Source organism: Nothobranchius furzeri, chromosome 10 (genome assembly GCF_043380555.1).
Source record: "Nothobranchius furzeri strain GRZ-AD chromosome 10, NfurGRZ-RIMD1, whole genome shotgun sequence".
Lineage (NCBI taxonomy): Eukaryota > Metazoa > Chordata > Actinopteri > Cyprinodontiformes > Nothobranchiidae > Nothobranchius > Nothobranchius furzeri.
In genome coordinates this window covers 34,439,818-34,463,016 of record NC_091750.1, presented here as the reverse complement: position 1 = coordinate 34,463,016, position 23,199 = coordinate 34,439,818, and the positions used below count along the sequence as shown (strand labels likewise).

General features: G+C 43.1%; 1 protein-coding gene across 4 annotated transcripts in view; it reads left to right on the top strand.

Annotated features, from left to right (window-relative positions):
* Positions 1 to 23,199, top strand: part of ksr2 (kinase suppressor of ras 2) — a 134,188-nt gene that overhangs the window by 14,598 nt on the left and 96,391 nt on the right. For 3 of the 4 annotated variants that reach the window (XM_015960538.3, XM_054730260.2, XM_015960537.3), the window contains exons 2-5: positions 1,936 to 2,076; positions 3,231 to 3,381; positions 18,197 to 18,232; positions 19,741 to 20,242. In XM_015960538.3, the coding sequence (XP_015816024.3) occupies positions 1,936 to 2,076; positions 3,231 to 3,381; positions 18,197 to 18,232; positions 19,741 to 20,242 (830 nt within the window). The remainder of the gene's footprint in view (positions 1 to 1,935; positions 2,077 to 3,230; positions 3,382 to 18,196; positions 18,233 to 19,740; positions 20,243 to 23,199) is intronic. The other variant, XM_054730262.2, reaches the window with a different exon arrangement.

Here is a 23,199-nt window from a genome sequence, read left to right as displayed (position 1 = left end):
TGGAACCTCAGCAGCTCCTACCACGACTCTGGCTAGCCAATCACAGCTCTCTAGAGGGGTTTCAAACACATAAAGAGCTGTGATTGGTCCATAATGGTGGGCCAATCATAGTGCTCTATCTGCTTAGTGAACAAATCACAGAGCTTTATTCGCTTTGTGGGCTAATCAGGGCACTCTATATGCCTGATGGGTGGGATGATGCAACAGAGTGAAACAAGAGTATGTCACATTCATTGTCCAGTGGAATGCAGAGATCATTTGAAAGACAACGGTAGAACCCGCCTCACAACCGAGAGCCGTCAATGGAGCATGGCCAGACTAAATAATACATTTATTTAGTCTGGCTTGCCAGGCTAACAAAATAGCCATTTTCACTCCGAACCGTTCTTTTACTACTACTATTAGACATTCTCAGCTGTCACTCAAACTTGTTTCTAATGTTTCTAATGTTTCTACAGTTTTCATTTATTTACTTTACAACGTAATCAAAGCTTTTTCTGGGTGAACGTTTTTAATATAAAAACCTTTTTCTAAAAGCCAACAGCCTCTTAACTAATGTATTTTTGTTTTTCAACAATAATTTTAATTGGCATTCGGCATGTGGTGCAGTGTTGAGCATTTATTGGCTTTATGAGAATGCCTAACTGGACACATGAGCTGATTTGAGCTCATTTTGATTCCTGCTGCACGCAGGGCTGCAAAAGTGGGTACGACCTACTCTTCCAATGTTTTTCAACCAAAGAATTTAAAACTGGGGGCAAAAACAACCTGCAAATCTAAACCAAAATACAATAATGTATAGGGCTTTATTTTATTTAATGGGCGATAGAAGAAGTTTGCTTTAAATTTTAGTTGATTTGTGTTGATTAAACATATATTGCAGGATATTTTTCTATAACAATAAGTGATCCACCAGTACATTTAGTGGGGGTAAATATGTGTTTCTCTGTAGGTGTGGACTGAGCTGCTGCCTCATCAGGCAGAGCGCGAGCAGCCGTGGGCAGCTTTTACTGTAGAGTTTTCTGCATTCAGAGGTGACTTTCTGCTGGTCCCTCCTCCACTGGTTTCTACTTTTGTATTCACGGATGTAGGCCAGCACCGTCTATTTCCTAGCAGTCATTTTGTAGGTGTACTTTTGGAATGGAGCCATCCTCATGCATCATCCCTGGTCCTCAGGCATCACGGCATCCCCTGTTGGCCTGCACCATCATCATCATCATCATCATGATGATCATCATGATGATGATTATCATGATCCCCATGATCAACATCATCACCATCATCATCATCACCATCACCATCATCATCATCATCATCATCATCATCATCATCATCACCATCATCATCATCATCACCATCATCACCATCATCATCATCATCATCATCACCATCATCATCATCATCACCATCATCACCATCATCACCATCATCATCATCATCATCACCATCATCATCATCATCATCATCATCATCATCATCACCATCATCACCATCATCATCATCATCACCATCATCACCATCATCATCACCATCACCATCACCATCTCGGCTAATAGCAGCTTGAGCAGGGATGAGTGGGTGTGGCCAACTCCAGCCTGTTTTCTTAAAGTGAAAGCTCATTCTATGTAGAAAAAACTTTAGCATGTGGCACAATTCTTGTTGTTTTGCTTTCAAAAGAGCAAACCCTCTTTGGTTTACTCTTAAAAATCTGAAGTCTGCTTGCTAGTTTTAACCTTATCAGTTGGTTTATGGAGCTCAAATTTAAATGCACACAAGACTGTTTAACATTGGCAGATTAATCATTAAACAACCAGAAAATTAGCGTTTGTGTAACAGGTATACAGGAAGTGTATGTATGGGAGGAAGGAACAGAGAAGAGGTCTTTCTTGCTTATCTGTGTTTCTTTCTAATGCACTACCATTCTCTCTCTCACAGGGGAAGTTGGTGAAGTACTTCAGCCGCCAGCTGTCCTGTAAGTGCAAAGTGGCCTTAGAGGAGCGAAATGCCGAGCTGGAAGACTTCCCTCGCCTCGGCCACTGGTTCCGTATCGTCAATCTGAGGAAAGAGGTCACGGAGGTGAAGCATGTTACCTTGTAGTGTCCTTATTCTCCCTGAAGCTAAACAAATGTTATTCATTTGCTCAAGGGAATCATAAAAACACCTGAAGAATACATGGTTGGATGATTACAGTCAAAACATTGGTGGATTTTTTGCTGCTAGAACATCCAAATGAATCAAAACTTGACTTAAAGGGACATTATGGAAGTGGGACAGCCAAAACATGTATAGAAATAATAAATGTCTTCTTCATACATTCTCCTGCAATGCCCTGGTCCTGTAGAATGAGCCCTGGCATTTTTACTGTGATTGCCAGTTTTTCTGTAAAATCACAGAAAAAGAGAGATGCTCAGGTCGAGCAGGCTGCTTCATGCGCGTTCACGCTCAGGCATCGCCCTCCAAACTGTTCTTTGAACGTTGTTTCGGCTGTCATCAACGGTATAAATGTTACAGCTACTGATGACATCACTGGTGCTTTAGCTTGCCTAGTAAGATGTTGGACTCTCGTGCAGAAGACCTGGGTTTGATTCTGGATGTGAACATAGTATATTTAGAGTTTATTTTTTACATTAATGGTAATTTTTTTTACAGTAAGATGACCAAATTTTTATTTGAGACTCGCCGAACGGCATTGAATTCACAGATAAAAAAGATGTGGGTTCAACTTTTATTTTGGAACAATTTTTCAAGCAAGGGAAGGGAATGATCTGAGCATGCAGGAGGACTGACCCATCAAAAACCTTTGTCGGCTGTGCTGAAGAGAAAGGTACAGAACCTAATTATTTAATTAATTAGCTGCACGTTCTCCTGTCCTCCGGGCCACACACACACACACACACACACACACACACACACACACACACACACACACACACACACACACACACACACACACACACACACACACACACACACGCACGCACGCACGCACGCACGCACACACACACACACACACACACACAAGGGACTGTCTCAGCTGTTATTTTCATTAAGGAGTGTGCACGTACAGCATGCGCGCCTCGAGCACGAGCCTACTATTGAAGCTGCTGTTTTGTTTTTGGCCAGAGGGGGCAATCACGAGCATAAAAATTCAAAACTCCGTAAAGTCCCTTTAATGCGGATGTAAAAGGTGAGTTATTATGGGGTCCTGATTTATTTAGTCATGTTTCCAGGAGATGAACGCAGGAGAGGTGACTCTGGAGGGTCTGCTGGAGATGAGCGACAACCAGGTGTGTGAGCTGCTGCAGAAGTTTGGTGCCAATGAAGAAGAATGTGCCCGACTCAACGCTTCCCTTTCTTGCCTCAAGAAGGCCCACCAGCTTGGTGAGGGCTGACCCAAAGCACTCAGAACATGTGCTCACACTGCGCTAAATAAAATATGTTCAACCTCAATATGTTCACACAGGAAATTACAGATGGTCTGGCTGTTAATAACACCCCACAATCATTTATTTAGTCATTTTTCTAATTTAATTCATTCTTATGTGAGCTAAAAACTTTTTAACATGTTCATCATTGATGGAATGAAGTTCTTGAGGATATAAATTAAAAACATGAAGTTTAGTCCATAAAGTGTCCACATCAGTGAGCAACAACCTAGCAGCAATTGTCCTACATCACTGAGGTATGTGAGAAACACCGTCACACCAGAATATGACTGTTGAATTTATGACACTGAATTTTTATTCTGTCAAATTCTGTATTTGATTTTTTTTATTTAAAGTAGATCAACAAAAATCTCATCCCTAAACATTCTACTGCGGCATTTAATCTTTAAAGAGGTCCTTCACTACTGTTTTCATACATTGCAGTGGTCTCTGGTAGGAATGAAGTCATACTCTAGCTGTGCCTGTTTCAGGAACTATACGTTAGCCAGATCAGGGGACAACTTCAGATTTGAAGGGTTTTAAGTCTTACTTCCTGACTTTTTTGGACATCTCTCCTCTGATTGGTCAACAGCAACATGATTATTCCACTGACTCTGTTTGCTCAGCAAAGGTGATGTTTTATCTCCACAAATAACACAATCCTGGAGGAGTTCTGCTGTGTGGTGGAGCTGCTAATGCTAGCGGTTAGCTTCTACTAGTTGAGACATTCTCTGTCGTTTCCTGGTGAGTCCATGAACGTTAAGTGACAGTGTGATGTAGGTCTATCAGGCATTTCTCACCCTATTTCCTGTCAGAAGCTAATGCAGGAGATAGGGGTAGGAGACTATTTTCATGTTCAGCCTGCATGAAGCACTGAGAATGACCGATCATTTTCAAAAGTAATATGTAAAAATTGGTTTGTGATTTTTGTTTGTTCCAAAGACCAGATCTAAAATTCGAGGTGATCGCTCTTCGCCGCCATTTAAATGAACTTCCTTTATCCTTAAATAGCACGAACAGTCTGCACACCTTTAAAAAGCAGCGGAAGACTCTTTCATTTGAATTTGCTTTTACTTAAATTTTTTGTGTTTTCTGATTTTAAAGCAACAATGAGTGTTTTGAAAATGAATAAAATGATGTCCAGTTGTTGAAAAATATTGGCGGCTTCGTGCAATATAACCATAAAAATCGGGTCTAAAATACATAGGGAGCCGATTTAGAGACTTTGAGGGACACCTTATCAGACGTTATGTTTCCTTCTGGCTGGATCGGGGTCCTGCACTTGTCGATGATGTCACACTAGATGATTGGCTGGACGTAGGACTTATGGAAGTTACGTTAGCACGTCAAAAACACATTTAGGTAGTAAGAAACACAAATTTAATAACAAAACTGCTCAAGTCTTTGCAAAATGTGTGAAGAACAGAATCCAAAAAGAGATACAACACATTCTGGTTGAGTTTTGTACCACTTTACAATAAGGCCGCCCCTATAAATAGCTAATAAATACTTTATAGATTAATTAAAATGAAGCATTTTGTCATTGTGCCTAATGAATATGACCTTGTTTTACTTTTCACAATAAAGGTCCCTTTGATTGTTATGATTAATAAAATTGCAGTGATAAAGATATTCTCCTTGTGCAGCTTATTCTGAAAGGTTTAAAATAACAACTCTAGCAGATATGGCTCAGTTAGTTTAATTTTTTTATTCATAGAAATATGTAATTACAATTACTTATAGAATTAAAATGACAAAAAGGCAAAACATTTTAGGAAATTAAATGTAATTTTCTTGCTTCTCTGGCGTTTAATTGTAACTTCAAAACTAAAAGTAATCTCTTAGGAAATACGTGTATTTGGTGTTTTTTAAAATATGAACATTATGTTTGGTTTAATTAATGATACATTTCTTTAATTTTATAAAGATTTTGTAAGTGAAAATTAAAAATGAAGGCTCTGTAAGCTTTGCCAAATGTTTCTTTGCCCATTTTTTTTACACAAAAAAACTAACTATTACTAGAATTTATTCATTCTCTCATTATTTTCCCCTAATATTTATGTATTTCTTATTGCAAAACAGTGTTTTCTTTTGAAGAAAACCCAGAGACCCCTTGCTAGACTACATGACATCGATATTATAACAAAATCCAAGGACGTTTCTAGTTTTAAAAACTTGCTTTTATCTGCCTAACCTTTATTTCTAAAACTATTTTGGAATATTTTGGAATTAGATAAAAAAATAAAATATTTCATCGTATTTTAACTAGATCTTATCCATTAATTGGCATTATTTTTGTTAATTATGATCCATTTTACAAGACTTGTTCACATATTATTAGAGTAAAATTTGGGAATCAAACCATGTAGAAAATAAAATGTGATAATAAATTTTAAATACTTACTAAGTCGCCTTTTTTAGTTGTAAATGACTAATTCTAGATGAAGCCTTTCTAACCATGCATTTACCAGACACTCACGTGCACTACCCCAAAGCACCACCAGGTGGCTCAAACAGACCGTGCTTGTGTTCAGGCCGTCACCTGCAAAGACAACAATAAAGCAGAAGGGGGCAGTAGAGCATCACTAAAACTAGGAAGAGTGGGTTTGAGAACATTTCAGTTTTCTCTGCAGAAGATGGAAGACTGAATAATTACAAAAGTTACCATCCATCCATTTTCAGAACCCGCCTTGTCCACGTGTGTGTGTGTGTGTGTGTGTGTGTGTGTGTGTGTGTGTCGGGGGGGGGGGGGGGGGAATGCTTGGGGCGCCTGGTGCCTGTCTCCAGCGTCCACGGGCAATCAGGCGGGGTACACCCTGGACAGAGAGCCAGTCCATGGCAGACAAAAGTTACCACGAATTATCAAAATAATTGCATCTGAGGAGACCCACTTAAAACAAAATTGTTTTTAGGCTTTTATTCCCCTAAAATCTTGAATCCCTCTTATCAAATAATAAAATCTACTTCTCTCACTGCCTTTTGTTTCTCTTATTCTGATTAATTTAGTAAGACATCCTTCAGGTTTTCTTTTTTCACAACTGAAATGGCCACATCACGTTTAAAATGTTCTAAAAATTGTTGTTGGTGGCATCATTTGGTCTAAATTAACCCTAAAACGAGGTTTTGAGTCACTTGTTGCATCAGATTGAGAGATAAGGCCTTCAGAGCCTGAGGGAAAATAGAAAACTGCCAAACTGGTTTTTTACTGTTTCTGTCTAAAACTGTAAATCATCACAGGAAGTGGCCGTCTAACGTCAGCGAGTCACAAATATTAGCGTTTGGGATTTTCCGTCTCTAATAATTCACTCAGAAATGAAAACTAACAAATACTGCATGTTAGTCACAGTTAAAGGAAGCAAATTCAGTTTATATGTAAACATATATTTAGATAAATCACACCTTTAATGTCCTCCTGATGGGAAAGGAAAGTTTACATGGAGATTAAAAACAGCTGATATGAAATGAATTTGCGGATAAACACAGATGTTTTCCTTCTAACCAGAATAAGAGCAGGGAAACTGTCTTCTTACCCTTTTTTTTCATATTTCATTATGACTCTTAAAATAAAAATCAGCTCTGGAGCCACGAGAGCGGCTGCATCCTGCTTTCCAGCAGATAAAACCTTAATGTTTTGAATACTTTGTGACTGAATCACTCCGTCTCTCATGTCAGGGTGGGATTACTCCTCAGGATGCATCATCATCCACTCTAAACCAATAACTTCTTCAGGAAATAAAAAAAACACCTTAAATTATCGGACTGCTTCTGATTCTTTAAATCCAGATTTTAAAGCGGGCAAATCCATTTTTTCTTGTTTTCTGTTGCAGTCTTGTTGATTCAAATCAGAGCAGGTGCGTACACATTATAGACTTTAGTGCTTTGTTCAGCATCAGATTTAATTATTTTCACCTGGTAATGATGTCATAATCTAAATTAAAAGCTTAAGCCCAACAACACACCAGAGTGGACTTATTACCCCTCATGTTTGACCAATAAAACCAATATTTACCCATCTGCTGTCACATATGTCCGTCCACAGAGAAGTGTGGCGGTCTGTTTGTATTTTCCCCTTTATAATGTTTTTATTAGTGTGTTTGCTTCTCCTCATTTGTGTCTCCCTTCCCTTCCTCCAGCTCTCCAAAGCCGGCCACACAGAGCCAATAATGGGCTCTCTAACGGAGGAGAAGGGTGGGGTGGTGGTGGTGGGGGCTTACGTGTGAATGCACCACGGCAACACCGCCGCACAGAGCGGCACTTTTCAGCCGAGGCTGGCTGTGGCGTTCCTCTTATTCTTACCCAGATGGAGAGGGAGATGTGCCGCAGCTTCTGAAAACATGAGCACATCTGTGCACGGCAGAGAGAACCAGTGTTTCAGCAACCATTTATGCAAGAAATAACAATGAACAAACGGGTTTAAATGCCCTTTTAGACACCAGTAGTGAAGGGTTTTTGAAAAGAAACAAGTTTTGTTGAGAAAAGAAAAAAAAAACCCAGATTCAGTCGTCAGGAATGAAGGGAGAACGTCATTTTCAGATTTTTGCTGACGTCGTTTAACATTTTTCATTTCATGAGTCATTAGGAGTAATGTGGATAAACGTAGTCTTTGGAGTCTGCTTTAGTTTGGGTTTGCACATATTTTCGGAAACAGGGAAAAGTGGAGGGATGCTGTTCGGCAGGTGTAAGGGTGGAGGACGGAAACTAATGCAAGTTAATAGAAATGTTCACTACCAGCTCTTGGGGCTCGCGTCACAACGAGGATGAGTCATACAGTTTGGAGGCAGCCGGCCGGTGCTTTGTGCCGCAATATGCACACATGAACCCGTCCGCCCCGTAGACAAGTCTACACACACACACACACACACACACACACACACACACACACACACACACACACACACACACACACACACACACACACACACACACACACACACACACACACACACACGCACCTTCACATTTTACATGGATGCTTTCTTGAATTTGTAGATCGGGGTAATAGTGTTGATCCTCGCTTTGCAGGGCAGGCTTCTTCCTGGCGTTTGCTCTGTCCTCTTTGACAGCTGAGAGGAATGTTCCCGTGCCCTGCTTTCAGACAGCTTTGCATGCATATAAACACCTAATTGGCTTCAAATGCCATCAGCTAGAAATAAGAGATGAATGCAGGCAGAGGCACGGCGCGAGTGTGGAAAAAAGATCAGAGGCGGAGAGAAATAGGTAATAACAAAAGGAGGTGAAGAAGACAAGTCTTCATGTTGAGAAGAAATGCTCGGATTGACTGAACCCCCCAACAACCGTCCTCCTGAAGCCCCCCCCCCCCAGGTGGTCCTTGTTTACTGCTAACTAATTAGGAGGGCCTAACTTTTAGTCCCACTGATTACGCTGCTACAACCCTCCACTCAGAAGAGTCGAGACTATAAAGGAACACTGCCCTTTTCACTAAACTCTGTTAACAATGGCAGCAAGAACGACCAGCTCCGCTGGCATTTCACTGCCATTTAGCCAACAGAAGCAGCGTATCTTCAGGTAATTAGTCCAGTTATGAGGCTGTTATCAGCTTTTCTCAAAGCCTTGGTGCATGTTAAAGTTGCACCTTTTTTGTTGTGGTAGGATGCGTGTTCTTCATTAATCACTGCACAGGAAAAGTGGCTGTAAGTGCTTCAGGTGCTTTGTTTGGCCTTACACGTGTTGTGGAGATGCACGGCTTTTCAGATGAGAGACTAGAATAGAAGATTCATCTCTAAGTAAAATACACGAGTTTCCCATAAAACAAAAAGATTGTTATAGACAAAAGTGGTCTGGCATTTCTACTACTGTCGACATATCGAGCATCCCTGTCGCGAACGGCCTGTAAGAAGGGAGATCTTTAACTTGTGTCACAGCGTTTGATTTGGATTAATTTCCTTCTGAACCTGAATGGATTCGGACATGCTGTATGAATCTGTGTGATAGATAAATGTGGTTCATAGATCAATACAACATAACAAAAGCCCCAGGCAGCAGTGAAGACCAGGCACCCTCTAGGTTGGTCAAGAACAGACATCCTGTGCTAGTGGAGCTCATGCTATAAAACACACATTCATTTATATGAAATAATAAAAACAAAACAAACCTTAAGGCACAGCAAATGACCAGCCAACCCAGCCAAAATAAACTCATAGATCAGGTTAAAACTGATTAGAAGTACCAATCAACCAACCAAGAAGAAGAAGAAGAAGAAGAAGAAAATATTTCTATAGCGCCTCTCAAGATAAAAATCACGAGGCGCTTCACAAAAACAAAAAAAAAGTAGAAATATAAAAAAATCATTTAGAAAATGTTTAAAAATATATTTAAAATGAGCAAAAATAGACAATTGGGATTTAAAAGAAAAATGTAAAGAAAGAGAGAGAGTGAACAGGAAAGAGGGAAATCAGTGGATCCTGAGGAAGGTGGAATAGGTGGGGAGAGCAGAATAAAGAGAGAGAGGTGAAGAAGGTCATACAAAAGCCAGCTTGAACAAGTGAGTCTTCAGCTGCTTTTTAAAGGAGACCACTGAGTCCACTGATCTCAGGCTCAGGGGGAGAGAGGTCCAGAGTCTGGGGGCCACAGCAGCAGATGATCTGTCACCTTTGACCTTTAGCCTGGTGCTGCACAACCAGTAGGCTTTGATCACTGGACCTCAGGGACCTGCTGGGGGTGTAGGGACTAAGAAGATCACCAATGTAAGATGGTGCTTGTCCATGTAAGGCCCTATAGACCAGAACCAGGATCTTGAAATGAACCCTGGAGTTGACTGGCAGCCAGTGAAGCTGGAGGAGAAGCGGGGTGATGTGGGTGTGTTTGGAGGACTTGGTCAGAAGCCGAGCACAGGCGTTCTGAACCACCTGTAGACGGTTCAGGGAGGTTCTGCTCAGACACGTGAAAAGAGAGTTACAGTAGTCTAAGCGTGAGGAGATGAAGGTATGGAGAACTGTCTCAAGTTCAGAGCGGGACAGAGTGGGACTCAGCTTAGCAACGTTGCTGAGATGGAAGAAGGAAGAGCCAACAAGAGAACTGACATGAGAATCCAGGGTGAGAGCTGGGTCAAAGGTCACGCCAAGATTCCTGACAGAGGGTTTGGTGTGAGAAGCAAGCTGACCAAGAGAGTCTCTGACTTTGGGAACCAGCTTGTCTGGGGCACAGATGAGGATCTCAGTCTTATCTTCATTCAGCTGTAGAAAGCTCCCACCATCCAGGTTCTGATAGAGTCTAAGCAGGTGTGTAACAGCTGCAGCTTAGACATCTCATGGGGCTTAAAGGAGATGTACAGTTGGATGTCATCTGCATAAAGATGGTAGGAGATTCCTTTGAAGGAGCTCAGGATGTGCTGAAGAGGAAGCAGATAGAGGAGGAAGAGCAGAGGCCCCAGCACAGAACCTTGTGGGACACCATGGGTAAGGGAGGTGGTGGAGGACCTAAACTTGGAGACGGCCACAGAAAAGGAGCGCTCAGAGAGATAAGAGGAGAACCACTCCAGAGCAGATCCTGATAGGCCTACCCAGTCTCTCAGCCTCTCCAGTAGCAGGTGATGGTCAACAGTGACAAAGGCTGCAGTCAGGTCCAGCAGGACCAGAACAGAACAGTCCCCTGCATCACTGTGAGTCAGAAGGTCATTAGAGACCCTAAGAAGAGCTGTTTCAGTAGAATGAACTCTACGAAAACCTGACTGGAAGCTATCATAGATGTTATGTTCATCAAGAGCAGCTGTGAGTTGTTTAGCCACAACCTTTTCCAAGATCTTGGAGATGAACGGAAGTTTAGAGATGGGTCTGAAGCTGCTATGGAGAGAGGGGTCGAGACTCGGTTTTGTAAGAAGCGGGTGGATTACAGCGTTCTTAAAGTAAGCAGGGACCTGACCAGAGACCAGAGAAGCATTAATTATAGAGAGCACGCTGGGACCGATGGACTGAAAAGCACTTTTAAACAAAGATGAGGGTAAGATGTGGAGGGGGCATGCAGAGGTCTTCATAGAGTGAACTAGTTTGGTTAACTCAGGCAAAGAAACAGGAGCAAAGCTATCTAGGCTGATGGGCCTGGTTGGAGTCAGGAGAGGCGGCGATAAGGCTGAAGGAGAGATGCTAGATCTAACCTTATTGACTTTGTCCACAAAGAAAGACAGAAAGTTCTCACAGTCTGCAACAGAGTGGATGGAGGCTGTAGGAGAGGCAGGAGAGACGATGCTGCTGATGGTGGTAAACAGCACCTTGGGGTTCCCTTTGCTCTGGGACACCAGGTTGGAGAAATAGGAAACCCTGGCGTCTCTGACTGCAGAGTTAAAGGATGTCAGAAGATCCTTTAGGTGCAGCAGATGGACGTGGAGATGGGTTTTCTTCCACAAACGCTCAATTTTTCTGCACTGGCGCTTCAGGCTGCGAAGGCTGTCATTAAACCAGGGAGTAGGGTTCACTGCAGGAACTGATCTGGTTCTGACAGGACAGATGTTGTCCAGAATGGAGAGGCAGTGCTCGTTAAACTGAGAAGTTAAGGAATCTGGGTCGTTATCAGAAGAACAGGGTGGACCAAAAGCAGCAGAAAAATTGCTAGCTGTGCTCTCATTAAGAAAACGAGAACTAACCATACGGCGAGCAGGAGGTGGGGACGCAGAAACTGACAAGTTAAAGAAAATGCAATGGTGATCTGAAATATAAACGTCCTCAGGACAAACACTATCAGCATTTAGACTCAGGGTAAAAACAAGGTCTAGAGTGTGTCCCCTGGTGTGTGTGGGGCCAGAAACATGCTGGGTAAAGCTGAAGGAGTCCATAAGGCTGGAGAAATTCATGGCAAAGAGATCAGAGGGATCATCAACGTGGATGTTAAAGTCACCAACAATCACCAGTCTGGACAGCTTCACAGTGGAGGATAGAAAGTCAGCCAGCCAGCCTTCCTTCCTTCCTTCCTTCCTTCCTCCCTCCCTCCCTCCCTCCCTCCCTCCCTCCCTCCCTCCCTCCCTCCCTCCCTCCCTCCCTCCCTCCCTCCCTCCTTCCTTCCTTCCTTCCTTCCTTCCTTTCTTCCTTCCTTCCTTCCTTCCTTCCTTCCTTCCTTCCTTCCTTCCTATCTATCTTCCTTCCTTCCTACCTACCTACCTACCTACCTACCTACCTACCTATCTTCCTTCCTTCCTACCTACCTATCTATCTTCCTCCCTTCCGACCTACCTATCTACCTACCTACCTACCTACCTACCTACCTACCTATCCAACCAACCTCCATCCATCCATCCGACACTGGCGAAAAATTTTCTCCGCATCTGACACATTCCATGGGATAGCGGTGAGCAGCATACATGACCACACCGGGGAACTATTTGGTGGTTTAACCCCTCAATCACACCCAAAGTGGCGAAAAATGATGCGGGGTGACCAAGCGTTTGTTTCTGACACGTTGGGAGCCCTACTGCGTCGGGAGGCGATGCGCTGTGCCAGAGCGTTGGTTTCAGATGCCGGCGGTAAAGTGGAGATTTCACCTCTAACCTCTAGCAATTTAACCTTCCCCTCATCCCCATCCAAACCTTAACCCAGTTTGTCAGTCCAAATTTCCCGTTAACCCTCTTTGAAAGGAACGATGCAACTCGAGAAAAAGGTTTGCATGCGCAAGTGGGTTAAGGTTAGGATGGGGGTGAGGGGAAGGTTAAGTAGCAAGAGGGTAAAGGTCACAATTCAGTTAAATGTCCGTTTTACCGCGGGCGTCGGAAACCAACGCGCTGTGGCTCCCATCACGTTGGAAACAAATACTTGGTCAACCCGCGTCATTTTTTGCCGCTTCCGCTGTGACAATGTGTTGGTCAAGGAGGGACGCTTAAAGCCAAATCCGGCCGGCTCCCATCGCTGCCATCTTGGCCGTGCCACATGTCTTGTCAGGCCCAGACAATCCAAAAATGGGAAAAGAGGTGGAGCTGAGCATCGAGCTGTGAGCTCATGCTCCGCTCCTCCGCCACGGTTGGAGATCAGCGGGAGATTAGCTACATGCTAACTCGAAGCTAGCAGAGGTTTTGGGATGCTTTTAGGAAGAGAAACATGGTTGAGCGACTCCAGAGTGAAGTAACATCAATTCAAAGAGATGGGATGTTTCTGTAATCTCCCCCAGAGAGCTCTACAGGTGACCAGGACGACTACAGCCTCTCAATGAAGCCAGGCAGCCGCCCGGCCCAGCCCAGGAGACGGTAGCAGGGCTGGGAACACCCAGCGCCGTTACCCCACTTCTGCATTTTATTTTCATTTAAAAGAGATAATAGAGTTTTAAAACGAAGCAGTGAGGTGACGTTTGTTTAAATTGTTTATTTTAATTTTTTTTTTACTGTTTTAGGACTTTCAGCCTTTTGACACGTAGGATGAATATTTATTTAGAAGAACAAAGGTTATGAAAGTAGTGAAATTGCTTGTTGTTTTGACGAACGAGCACCAGGCAAACACACGAAGCAGGATCAGGATTCTCACAGGGGCCGTCTGTGCTTTTCATCTCATTTATCACCAAACTGTTTCGGCTTTTCCAGCCTTTTGCTCAGGTGAAGCCGACTGGAAGAATTCTCCAGCCCTGTCAGTATTTCGCTCCGGCAGTTGCTAAGATACTGATGTCCTCCATAAATCAACTCATTATTTGAAGCTCCAGTTTCATGAGTGAAGCTCAAGATCATTGCTTCTGTTGCTGAGAATTGTCACCTGTTAGCATCGGCTAACAAGGTCTGTCACAAGTACTTGTAAAAGCAAGCAGCCTCATGAAAGAGTATAGTTACCAAAGGGGAGTTCATTTTTCAAATCAAAGGTGATGGGTCAACATTCCCGGAGACCACCTAATTTCAGATGTTTGATGCTAATTGCCGCCTCGTGTGGAAAACACCTTTCAGCTGCCCCACAAACATTCATCCTTCTGCTGCCTCCCATCGGCGATGTCAGCTTCAGTTACATGAACTTTTTTATCGGATCTGGTTAATGTCCATGTGACACCAAGCTGAACCTTTACATTTCTGAGAGGCCAGCAGCAAACGGAGGAGGCTCGCTTCTCCTCTGCATCTCCAGAGGAGCACTCGTTGCAGCTCTCATCTTTCCTGCATCTTGATATTTTCCTGAAGGGCTTGGGTAATTCATGGTTCATGCACAAGTGCGGGCCTCAGGTGGTTGTACTGGGGGCAAAGTGGCAGCCAGCACTTGATTTGGATAAACTTATATCGGTGCAAATCAGACCTGTTAACAGCACGAGTTTAATTTTGATCTACACCATTCTTGAAAATGCATCACAGCCAAGAGGCTTCCAGTTTTAATTACTACGATTACCCGTCTCTAAAAGGAAGTTCTCGACGTAAACACGACTTTAAGAAGGCATTCTGGGCAGAAAGTATGTGCCATAAAGTGCTGAAAGCCCAGCATGTTTCCATGACAACTACAGCAACAGGTTCTCTGATAAGAATCATCATGAGGGTAGGAAATAACCACGGGCAGAGTTCAGTGTAATGTTATATTTAACAAGTTTCTGTGGGTGGTTTATTGTTCTGGTTGTTCCATCTTTCAAAAGGATTTTACATAACCGTCTTTTTGTTGACTGCTTTTAGGTATCTTTTAAATAAAACGTACTGCTGTGAACTGGACGGTTATGGATCTAATCAAAGGGTAGGCGACTAAAAGTTCTCTTCTGCTTTTGAAACCAATCCTGATGAGACTTTTAAGAGTTGATGTGAACCGATATGAACGTTCTTGATGATTGAAGTGACAATGTCTCGGCTTACGTCTCGGCCCGGCCGCTCCGGTCATCACAGGATGGTCGGCTAGCAGTGCCTACACCACGCTCAGGACCATCCAGACTCTTCTCATGCATCGTTCCACAAATGTGGAATGACCTTCCAAGCACTACGAGAACAGCAGCTTCCTTTTCAATTTTCAAGAAACTCCTGAAGACCCTGCTCTTCAGAGAGCATCTTCTAAACTAGCACCCTCCCTGCACCCGTCCCCCCTCTCTACCGTCCACTCCTTGTTCCCTCCTCTCCATGACTGATGTCAAGTTGTTGTTGTTGTTGTTGTTGTTAGCCTCAAGGACAACATATCGATTATCACTTGTAAGTCGCTTTGGACAAAAGCATCTGCTAAATACATAAACATAAACAATGTGTAGTTTTTGCCTCTTCACTCGATGAAAGGGAGTCTGGTGTGTTTGTCATTTTGCTGGAGGTTGAACGATCTGTCGAAGTACTCGTTGGAAAATTTGCGCTCCCAGGGATTTTTGACCCTAATGGCCATCCATTGGTAAGGTCTTACTGGATGATTTAGTCATGTACTGCCCCCTATTGCCAGGGAGAATACACACAGTCACTTTAAACACTTTAACAACAAATAAAAAAAGCAAATAAAGGTTTCATGTTTTGCATTTTCTTTATTGATTTGATGCATTAAAGAGCAAGTCATCCCCAAATCAACTTTTTTTCTGATAAACTATATAAATGCATGTCTAATCGTGCTGCAGACACGTGTAGTCAATAGTTTTGCACTTTAGTGCATTTTAGTTAAAATTTTAATTTTCTGTCTAAAACTGTCAGTGTTGTGCCGTTGTCAGGTAAAAACTCTGCACCGCATTTGAATTTAAATCTGCCATCGCTATTGGCTAAGAGGTACCCTAGAATGTTAGCTGGTACCATATAATGTCACAATGTCGTTGTTAGTGTGTGTGTTTGTTTGTTAGCGGGTCCGCCCTCTCGGTCTGCTAGGCAACAGCATGTGTTGCATTTTTCAAACAGGGAGTGGGAGTTGAGTAAGAATCTGGTAGGGGGTGACTTGCTCTTTAGAGACTAAAAGATAAAATAATGTAGTAATATAGAGTGGAATAAGGTTTAAGTTTTAGTACAAACAGATGATTAACGCAATTAACAATAATAAATGTATTACTTTACATTTAAAGCTGCGTTCTATAGGGTGAAGTCATCAAGCAGTCGAGATTTTTAATATAGCTCCTGCCCCTTCTCCTCCTCTCCTGGAAGGAGCTCATACCGTTTGCACACGCACACAAATAGCGCTGTAGCTCTAACAGACAAGTACTGTTTTCAACATGTTCCTGCTCAGACACACCTGGTTCTAACGGCTGAATTATCTCCTCAGCCTTCATCAGGTTTTGCAGGAGCTGCTAATTACTTGTTTTATTTAACTCTGCGATGTTCAAGCAGGGAATTTTCTAAAAATGGTAGGAATCAGCTCTTACCACAGTAGCACACCCTTGCTAACGCTACAACCGGCTAAAAGGATTCAATGTATCGTGAGGTTAAACGCCACACTAATCACTTATCTTAAATAGACAAAAGCTGTATTTCGTCCCCCTCCCTCTTCCTCTACAGTTAGCTTACAGCCTGACACTAATTCAGTGCAGGTTGAGTTAGCATTCAAGCTAGCGCCATATTGGCCAATGGTAAATGCAGCATACAGTGATTATCTAGAGTATGTTTTATTTAATTTAAATAAAAATTGATTACAATAAAATAAAACTACTTACTTAGTATTTACTAGTCCAAAAGAAATTTTACCAACTTTTCATCAGTTTTGAGCCCTTAGTTCACGAAGCTAACGCCATCTTTTAAATGCATCTCCAATGTAAATTCTAATCCACGTTCCTAAACGTCGCACGGCGAGTTTTTCAGAAGGATTTTTAAACTGTTTAACTTTTCTTTGAGAAGTAGAAGGCAGTCGAGGAAACTTCTGTACTTTTTCAGGTTGCTCCACTACAAACCTTGGGGTTTGTCCAGCATTACCCCACAGCGCAAGCTGGGGCTGGGACGTGTTCTCGTTGATTGACAGCTACCTCTTGTGAATGCACGAATCTACTGGTCTAGGCTCGTGTAAATGATTTATTTTAATGTAGAGGCCAGGGGAGAGACTTGTGGAAAATATAAACTGTGAGCAATTACCTATTTTATATGATAGAGCAGTATCCAATAGTCAAATTTAAGTAATAAGCAACAAATCCCAGCTTTCCCAAGTACATTCAATGCTCTTTTGAGGGTTTTTATTCTTTTTTGTTTGTACTGAATTGTAAAAACAAGAAATGTCTTCCTGCTTGGGTTTAGTGATGCACTTTTGTAGAGACAAACATTTGTCCCCCTAGATGTGTCTGAAAACGTTTTAGTTTATGAGTAAAATGAGCTGAATTGATGGAGAGTAAAGGAACTATGAGGTAAACAAAGTTGTATTTAATTAACTTTTAAATTAATCATTAAGACAAAAGAATCTTGAAACATTTATAAGCTTTTTATTTGTGTTATTTTTTTGCACTCACTGTTTATTTTTCCTCTTGAACTGATCTCCTTAAAAAAACAAAACCGTAAATATCACAGGTTTTTTGACTCGTGTGGGATGATTTTTTTCCGTCAGAGGCTTCTCGAGGTTCATCTGTCCATGCTGGTACTGATATTGTCTTGAAGTTTGTTTTCTTAATGCTAATATTTCCTTCGAAACATTGTTTCGTGGAGCAAAAATAATGACACAGACTATAAATAGAAAGAAAGTTTAGGAGTTGTTGAGAAAAATTAGCATTAATGGTGGCCAGAAGGTCAAAAGCTGTTTTGATTTTAAAACCAGGCCAGTTTTACACACACTGAATCATGCATGAACATCTTCATCTGCTTGGATGTACCCGGGCTAAATTTTACCAACATTTTACTTTTGTTTCCCGAAAACCCTTTTGGCTATGCGGAAGTGCAGATGAAACGACAATTAGAGTGTTTCCGCTGCCTTCCTTCCGGATCAATAAACAGGCTTTTCTTTTGTTTCTTTCTTAAGAACAACATGAGGGGGATAAATTGCACAGTAATGGAGGTAATGTATCATCATCTGAGTTCAAAGACGCTCACCCTGGCTGCTCACGTTGATGTCTTTTTCTTCATTTGCTGTTTTTTTTTCAGTGAAAGTTTCAATAAAAGTCTGCTTGCATTATGACTCATGCTGCTCTGCCCTGTGATGCTTTTATGCACCAGTTCTCTCATTCTGTTGCTCCATCCAGTGATGCCTAATCAGCTCGACATCAGCATATTAACACCACAGCTCTACTAAAATATCCACATCGGAAAAGTTCATTTTTCCTTTCTCAACTTAAAATTTAGTTTGTTGTCTGCTTGTTTTGTGTCGATCAAGATGAATGCTTACACCATGACCTGGAGCTAATGCATTAGCATTAGCTTTAGCAAAACATTGGAATGCACTTTTTTAATACAAACAGCAGTTTCTTTTGTTCTTAATACACAACTTCTTCAAAAGATCTGAACTATTTATTTCACACAGCGATCCGTACTCCAGGCCCTTGTATTTTAAAATCATTAAATTATGAAAAAGTGGTGCCAAAAGATGATGAAACTTTGTCCGAACTTTACCCGATTATGGCACTGCCTTTAAAGAGCAAGTCCCCCCTACCAGAGTATTACTCCACTCCCACTTCCTGTTTGAAAAACGCAACAAATGCTGTTGCCTAGCAGACCGAGAGGGCGGAGTCACTAACAAACACACACACACACACAGGCTCACAACGACATTGTGACATCATATGGTACCAGCTAACGTTCTAGGGTACCTCTTAGCCAATAGCGATGGCAGATTTAAATTCAAATGCAGTGCAGAGTTTTTACCTGACAACGACACAACACTGACAGTTTTAGGCAGAAAGTTTAAATTTGAACTAAAATGCATTAAAGTGCTAAAGTATTGACGACACATTTCTGCAGCACGATTAGACACACATTTATATAGTTTATCAGAAAAAAGTTGATTTGGGGGGTGACTTGCTCTTTAATCAGTTTTTCCTGACGTGTGGTGTGTTAAGAGCGCTCGGTCTGCTCGGAAGGATTCAGGACCGCGCCGATCATTAATCAGGGCTAATACACACGTTGGAAATTTTCGCCCTGATGTCAAGGAAGATAAAATTTAAAAATGTTGTTTAGCCAATCAGAAAGCAAAGTGACGGAAGCACACTGCACACTTCTCCTCCACCATGTTTGCTTACTTTGAAGTCACGTTTGATTCCTGTCTGACTGAGACATGTTCTTGCCATGTGGCTGCACACCACTCACAGTAGGACCAAAACTTCCATCTGTTAGTTATTTTTATGGCCGTGTGCGGAGTCACATTCCAGAAATGTAAAAATCCTGCCGTGTGAATTGGGCCTTAGAGAGACTCGCTAAGGGCCAACACAACAGTGGCCTCACCAGTCTGTAAGTAGGGACACCTAAAAGAAGACTGACTGGCCATCAGCAACTGGAGTACGTAGACATTCACTCCATGCTGCATTAACATCCAGGTGTTCTGACGTCTCTCTGTCTGCCCTCTTCCAACAGGGAGCCAGGCAAAACAGGACTGGTCCATCCAGTGGCCCACCTCTGAATCTGGCAAGGAAAACACTCCAGTGTGCCAGCCAGAGCCCAGTCAGTGGATTCGTTTCCAGCTCTCCCAAAGCCCCCAGGTCCAGTCCAAATACAACCAGCACATGTGCCATAGCCCCCAGGCCCTGGCCCCCCCTTTGTATGCTGATCGACTTACTGTTGAAAACCCAGCCACGGCACTCTTCCCTTCCTTGGACTCTGGCCATCGCTCACTGCCCCCGTCACCCCGCCAAAGGCATTTTGGCCACACGCCTCCTCGGACTCCTTTGGTGGTCAACACCATGACTCCACCTGGCACCCCCCCTATGCGACGAAGGAACAAAGTGAAGGCCCCGGGAACACCGCCTCCACCGAGCCGCAAGCTCATCTATCTGCTGCCTGGCTTTACCGCGCTGCACCGCAGCAAATCCCACGAGTTCCAGCTCGGGAACCGCCTGGAAGACACGCAGACACCAAAGTAAGTTTAACGTCTTTAACATCTGTGACGCGATCGCTGGCAAAACTAAAATGTTTCTTACCTGAATTGTTCCATCTTTGACATGTCACCGTCATGGGGCGACGGTGGCACAGGAGTTATGTGCTCGCCCCGTAATCAGAAGGTTGCTGGTTCGAGTCCCGCTCAGTCTGTCGCTGTTGTTGTGTCCTTGGGCAAGACACCTAACCCACCTTGCCTGCTGGTGGTGGTCGGAGGGACCGGTGGCGCCAGTGCTCGGCAGCCTCGCCTCTGTCAGTGCGCCCCAGGGCAGCTGTGGCTACATTGTAGCTCATCCCCACCAGTGTGTGAATGTGTGTGTGAATGGGTGAATGACTGATTGTGTTGTAAAGCGTCTTGGGGGGTTCCAGGGCTCTAGAAGGCGCTATATCAAATACAGGCCATTCACCATTTTGTTGGTGTCATAAAATGCCTCTGGTTACCTTTTTACTGACAAATCACGGTGGGAGCGTTCATCTCTGCTCAGTTCTCTCTGGTTTCTCCGTTTGGACCAAACCGTCCCTTTCAGCAGCTGTACCAGAACATAATCTTTCAACTGACCCCAATCAGACGAATTCCCAGGAGGACACCACTGCTCATAAAGAAGCAATGGCCTGTGGATGGAGATAAGGGGGCCTTCAGGTCCAGATTCCGACCGGCCGTCTCTACGTCTGGTGCTATGCTGATCAGATTAGGTCGTGAACAGGGTCCACTACAGCCAGGTAATCAGGAACCAGAGTCTGCCTCGGGAGAGCTGCTCTCATTTCGATAATGTCATTAGACGACAGGCCCTATCACTGCTACCCTTGATAAGTTGATATTCAGAAGTTGTCATGTGCTGTTTAACGGCCACCTGGGTTGCTTTGCTTCATCGGCGCAAGGCGACATCCACGCATGTCGGTGTTCGTTGGTGCGTGAGCGTGCATCTGTGGCCAGTGGATCATAGCTGCAGTGAATAGGCTCAAACGGCATTAGAGAATTGATTACCGGTCCCCAAGCGTCGACAGACTGCAGGCGGCATGTTGAGCCTCTGTAATTAATGGCCTGTGTGTGCCTGGAAATGATGCATCTTATTGAAACGAGGCAGATATGCTGGCTTCTCTGATGGCCAAGTATCTCTGGTAATGCATCGTAATTGTTTGGAAAGCGGTGCTGGCAAGCGTCGCGTCGGAGCTTCAGCCAATGAAACGGTTGCATGTGCAATAAAACCGGCATCTGTTTTTCTCTCCCTTATTTACAAAGAAAGAGAAAATTACAATATTTCTACACTCCACAGCCACATTTATTTGGTTAATTCTTGTTTGTGGTTGAAAACCTCTCAAATACCACAACACCTAGAAAATGACAGCGCTCGCGATTGGTTCCATATTCCAACCATACCTCCATAAACTCACATTTCTCCTTCGGTGGTCATTTTCTTGCACATAATTGCTTTGCACTGTGGCCGGGACACAATAACCGGGGGTTTTCCCTCTGACCTCCAGAGACACATTTCCCTCCATTTCCTTAATGAGATATAGCCTACTGTCTCATTACCAGTGGTAATATGCCACGGCCGAACGAGCAAAGCCGCTCGGCGTCTGTTGTCGAGTTTCTCCACAGACGGGCGACTTAAAAAGTCAAATTTAAAAAATTCCCTTCACAAAGTAATAACTCATGGATCATGAATTCAAGGAGTTTTTCGATGAGAGATTGCTAAATTATTGCGCAGCGAACAATTTTCTTTCGCTTCCAGAAGATTTTGTTTGTTTTGATCTTCACCAGCAAGTAGCAGATGGAGCACAAATAAGCTCATACAGACATTTGAAATCCTTTATTTTGATTTCTGGAGCATGTTAATGGCGTGTTCAATGGAAAATAGCTTCTGTTTCCTTTTACCTGTTTACGCACTCTGTAAAAAAAGCCTGGTTTACTTTTCAGGCGACAAAAACTTTGTTTATTTGGAGGTCTGTTTGTCAGAGTTCTCATCTTCTGCTTTAAAGCTTTATGATTTCTGTTTTCATGTGTTTTTCTCTGTGTGTGTGTGTGTGTGTGTGTGTGTGTGTGTGTGTGTGTGAGAGAGAGAGAGAAGCTAACCTTCATCTTTGTGCTGCAAATACAACCATTTGTTTCTCACCTCCTGTTGAGCGCACGCCCAAATATATGCGTTTGTGTTTTGAGTCGCTTCTTTGTCTCCTGACAAAGATTTTTGTTTTTGATTTTCTCTTTGAAATTTTCACAATCGTCACTTTTAGTCATTTTCAGCTGCGTAAATCTCTTCTGCTCTGATTTCTCAGCTGTTAAATGGAAGAAGGTTTCTAAATAAAGTTTATGTCAGAAGGTGGAACACTGGAAAAGCAAATATAAATGTTATTTCATTTTAACGTGATGTCAGATCAGAATTGGCTTTAGGATGGTTTGGTGAATGTTTATTAAATTAGATCCTGAAATTTGATTCTTGATTCGGAAAAGGGTAGAACGCCTTCTCCGGGTCAGGGATGAGGTCCTGCCCCAAGTGGAGGAGTTGAAGTATCTCGGGGTCTTGTTCACGAGTGAGGGAAAACTGGAGCATGAGATCGATAGGTGGATTGGTGCTGCATCTGCAGTGATGCGGGCGTTGTACCGGTCTGTCGTGGTGAAGAGAGAGCTGAGTCAGAAGGCGAAGCTCTCGATTTACCGGTGGATCTACGTTCCTACCCTCACCTATGGTCATGAGCTTTGGGTAGTGACCGAAAGAACGAGATCGCGGATACAAGCGGCCGAAATGAGTTTTCTCCAAAGAGTGGCTGGGCTCTCCCTTAGAGATAGGGTGAGAAGCTTGGTCATCCAGGAGGGGCTCAGAGTAGACCCGCTGCTCCTCCACATCGAGAGGAGCCAGTTGAGGTGGCTCGGGCATCTGGTCAGGATGCCTCCTGGACGCCTCCCTGGTGAGGTTTTCTGGGCACGTCCAACCGGGAGGAGAC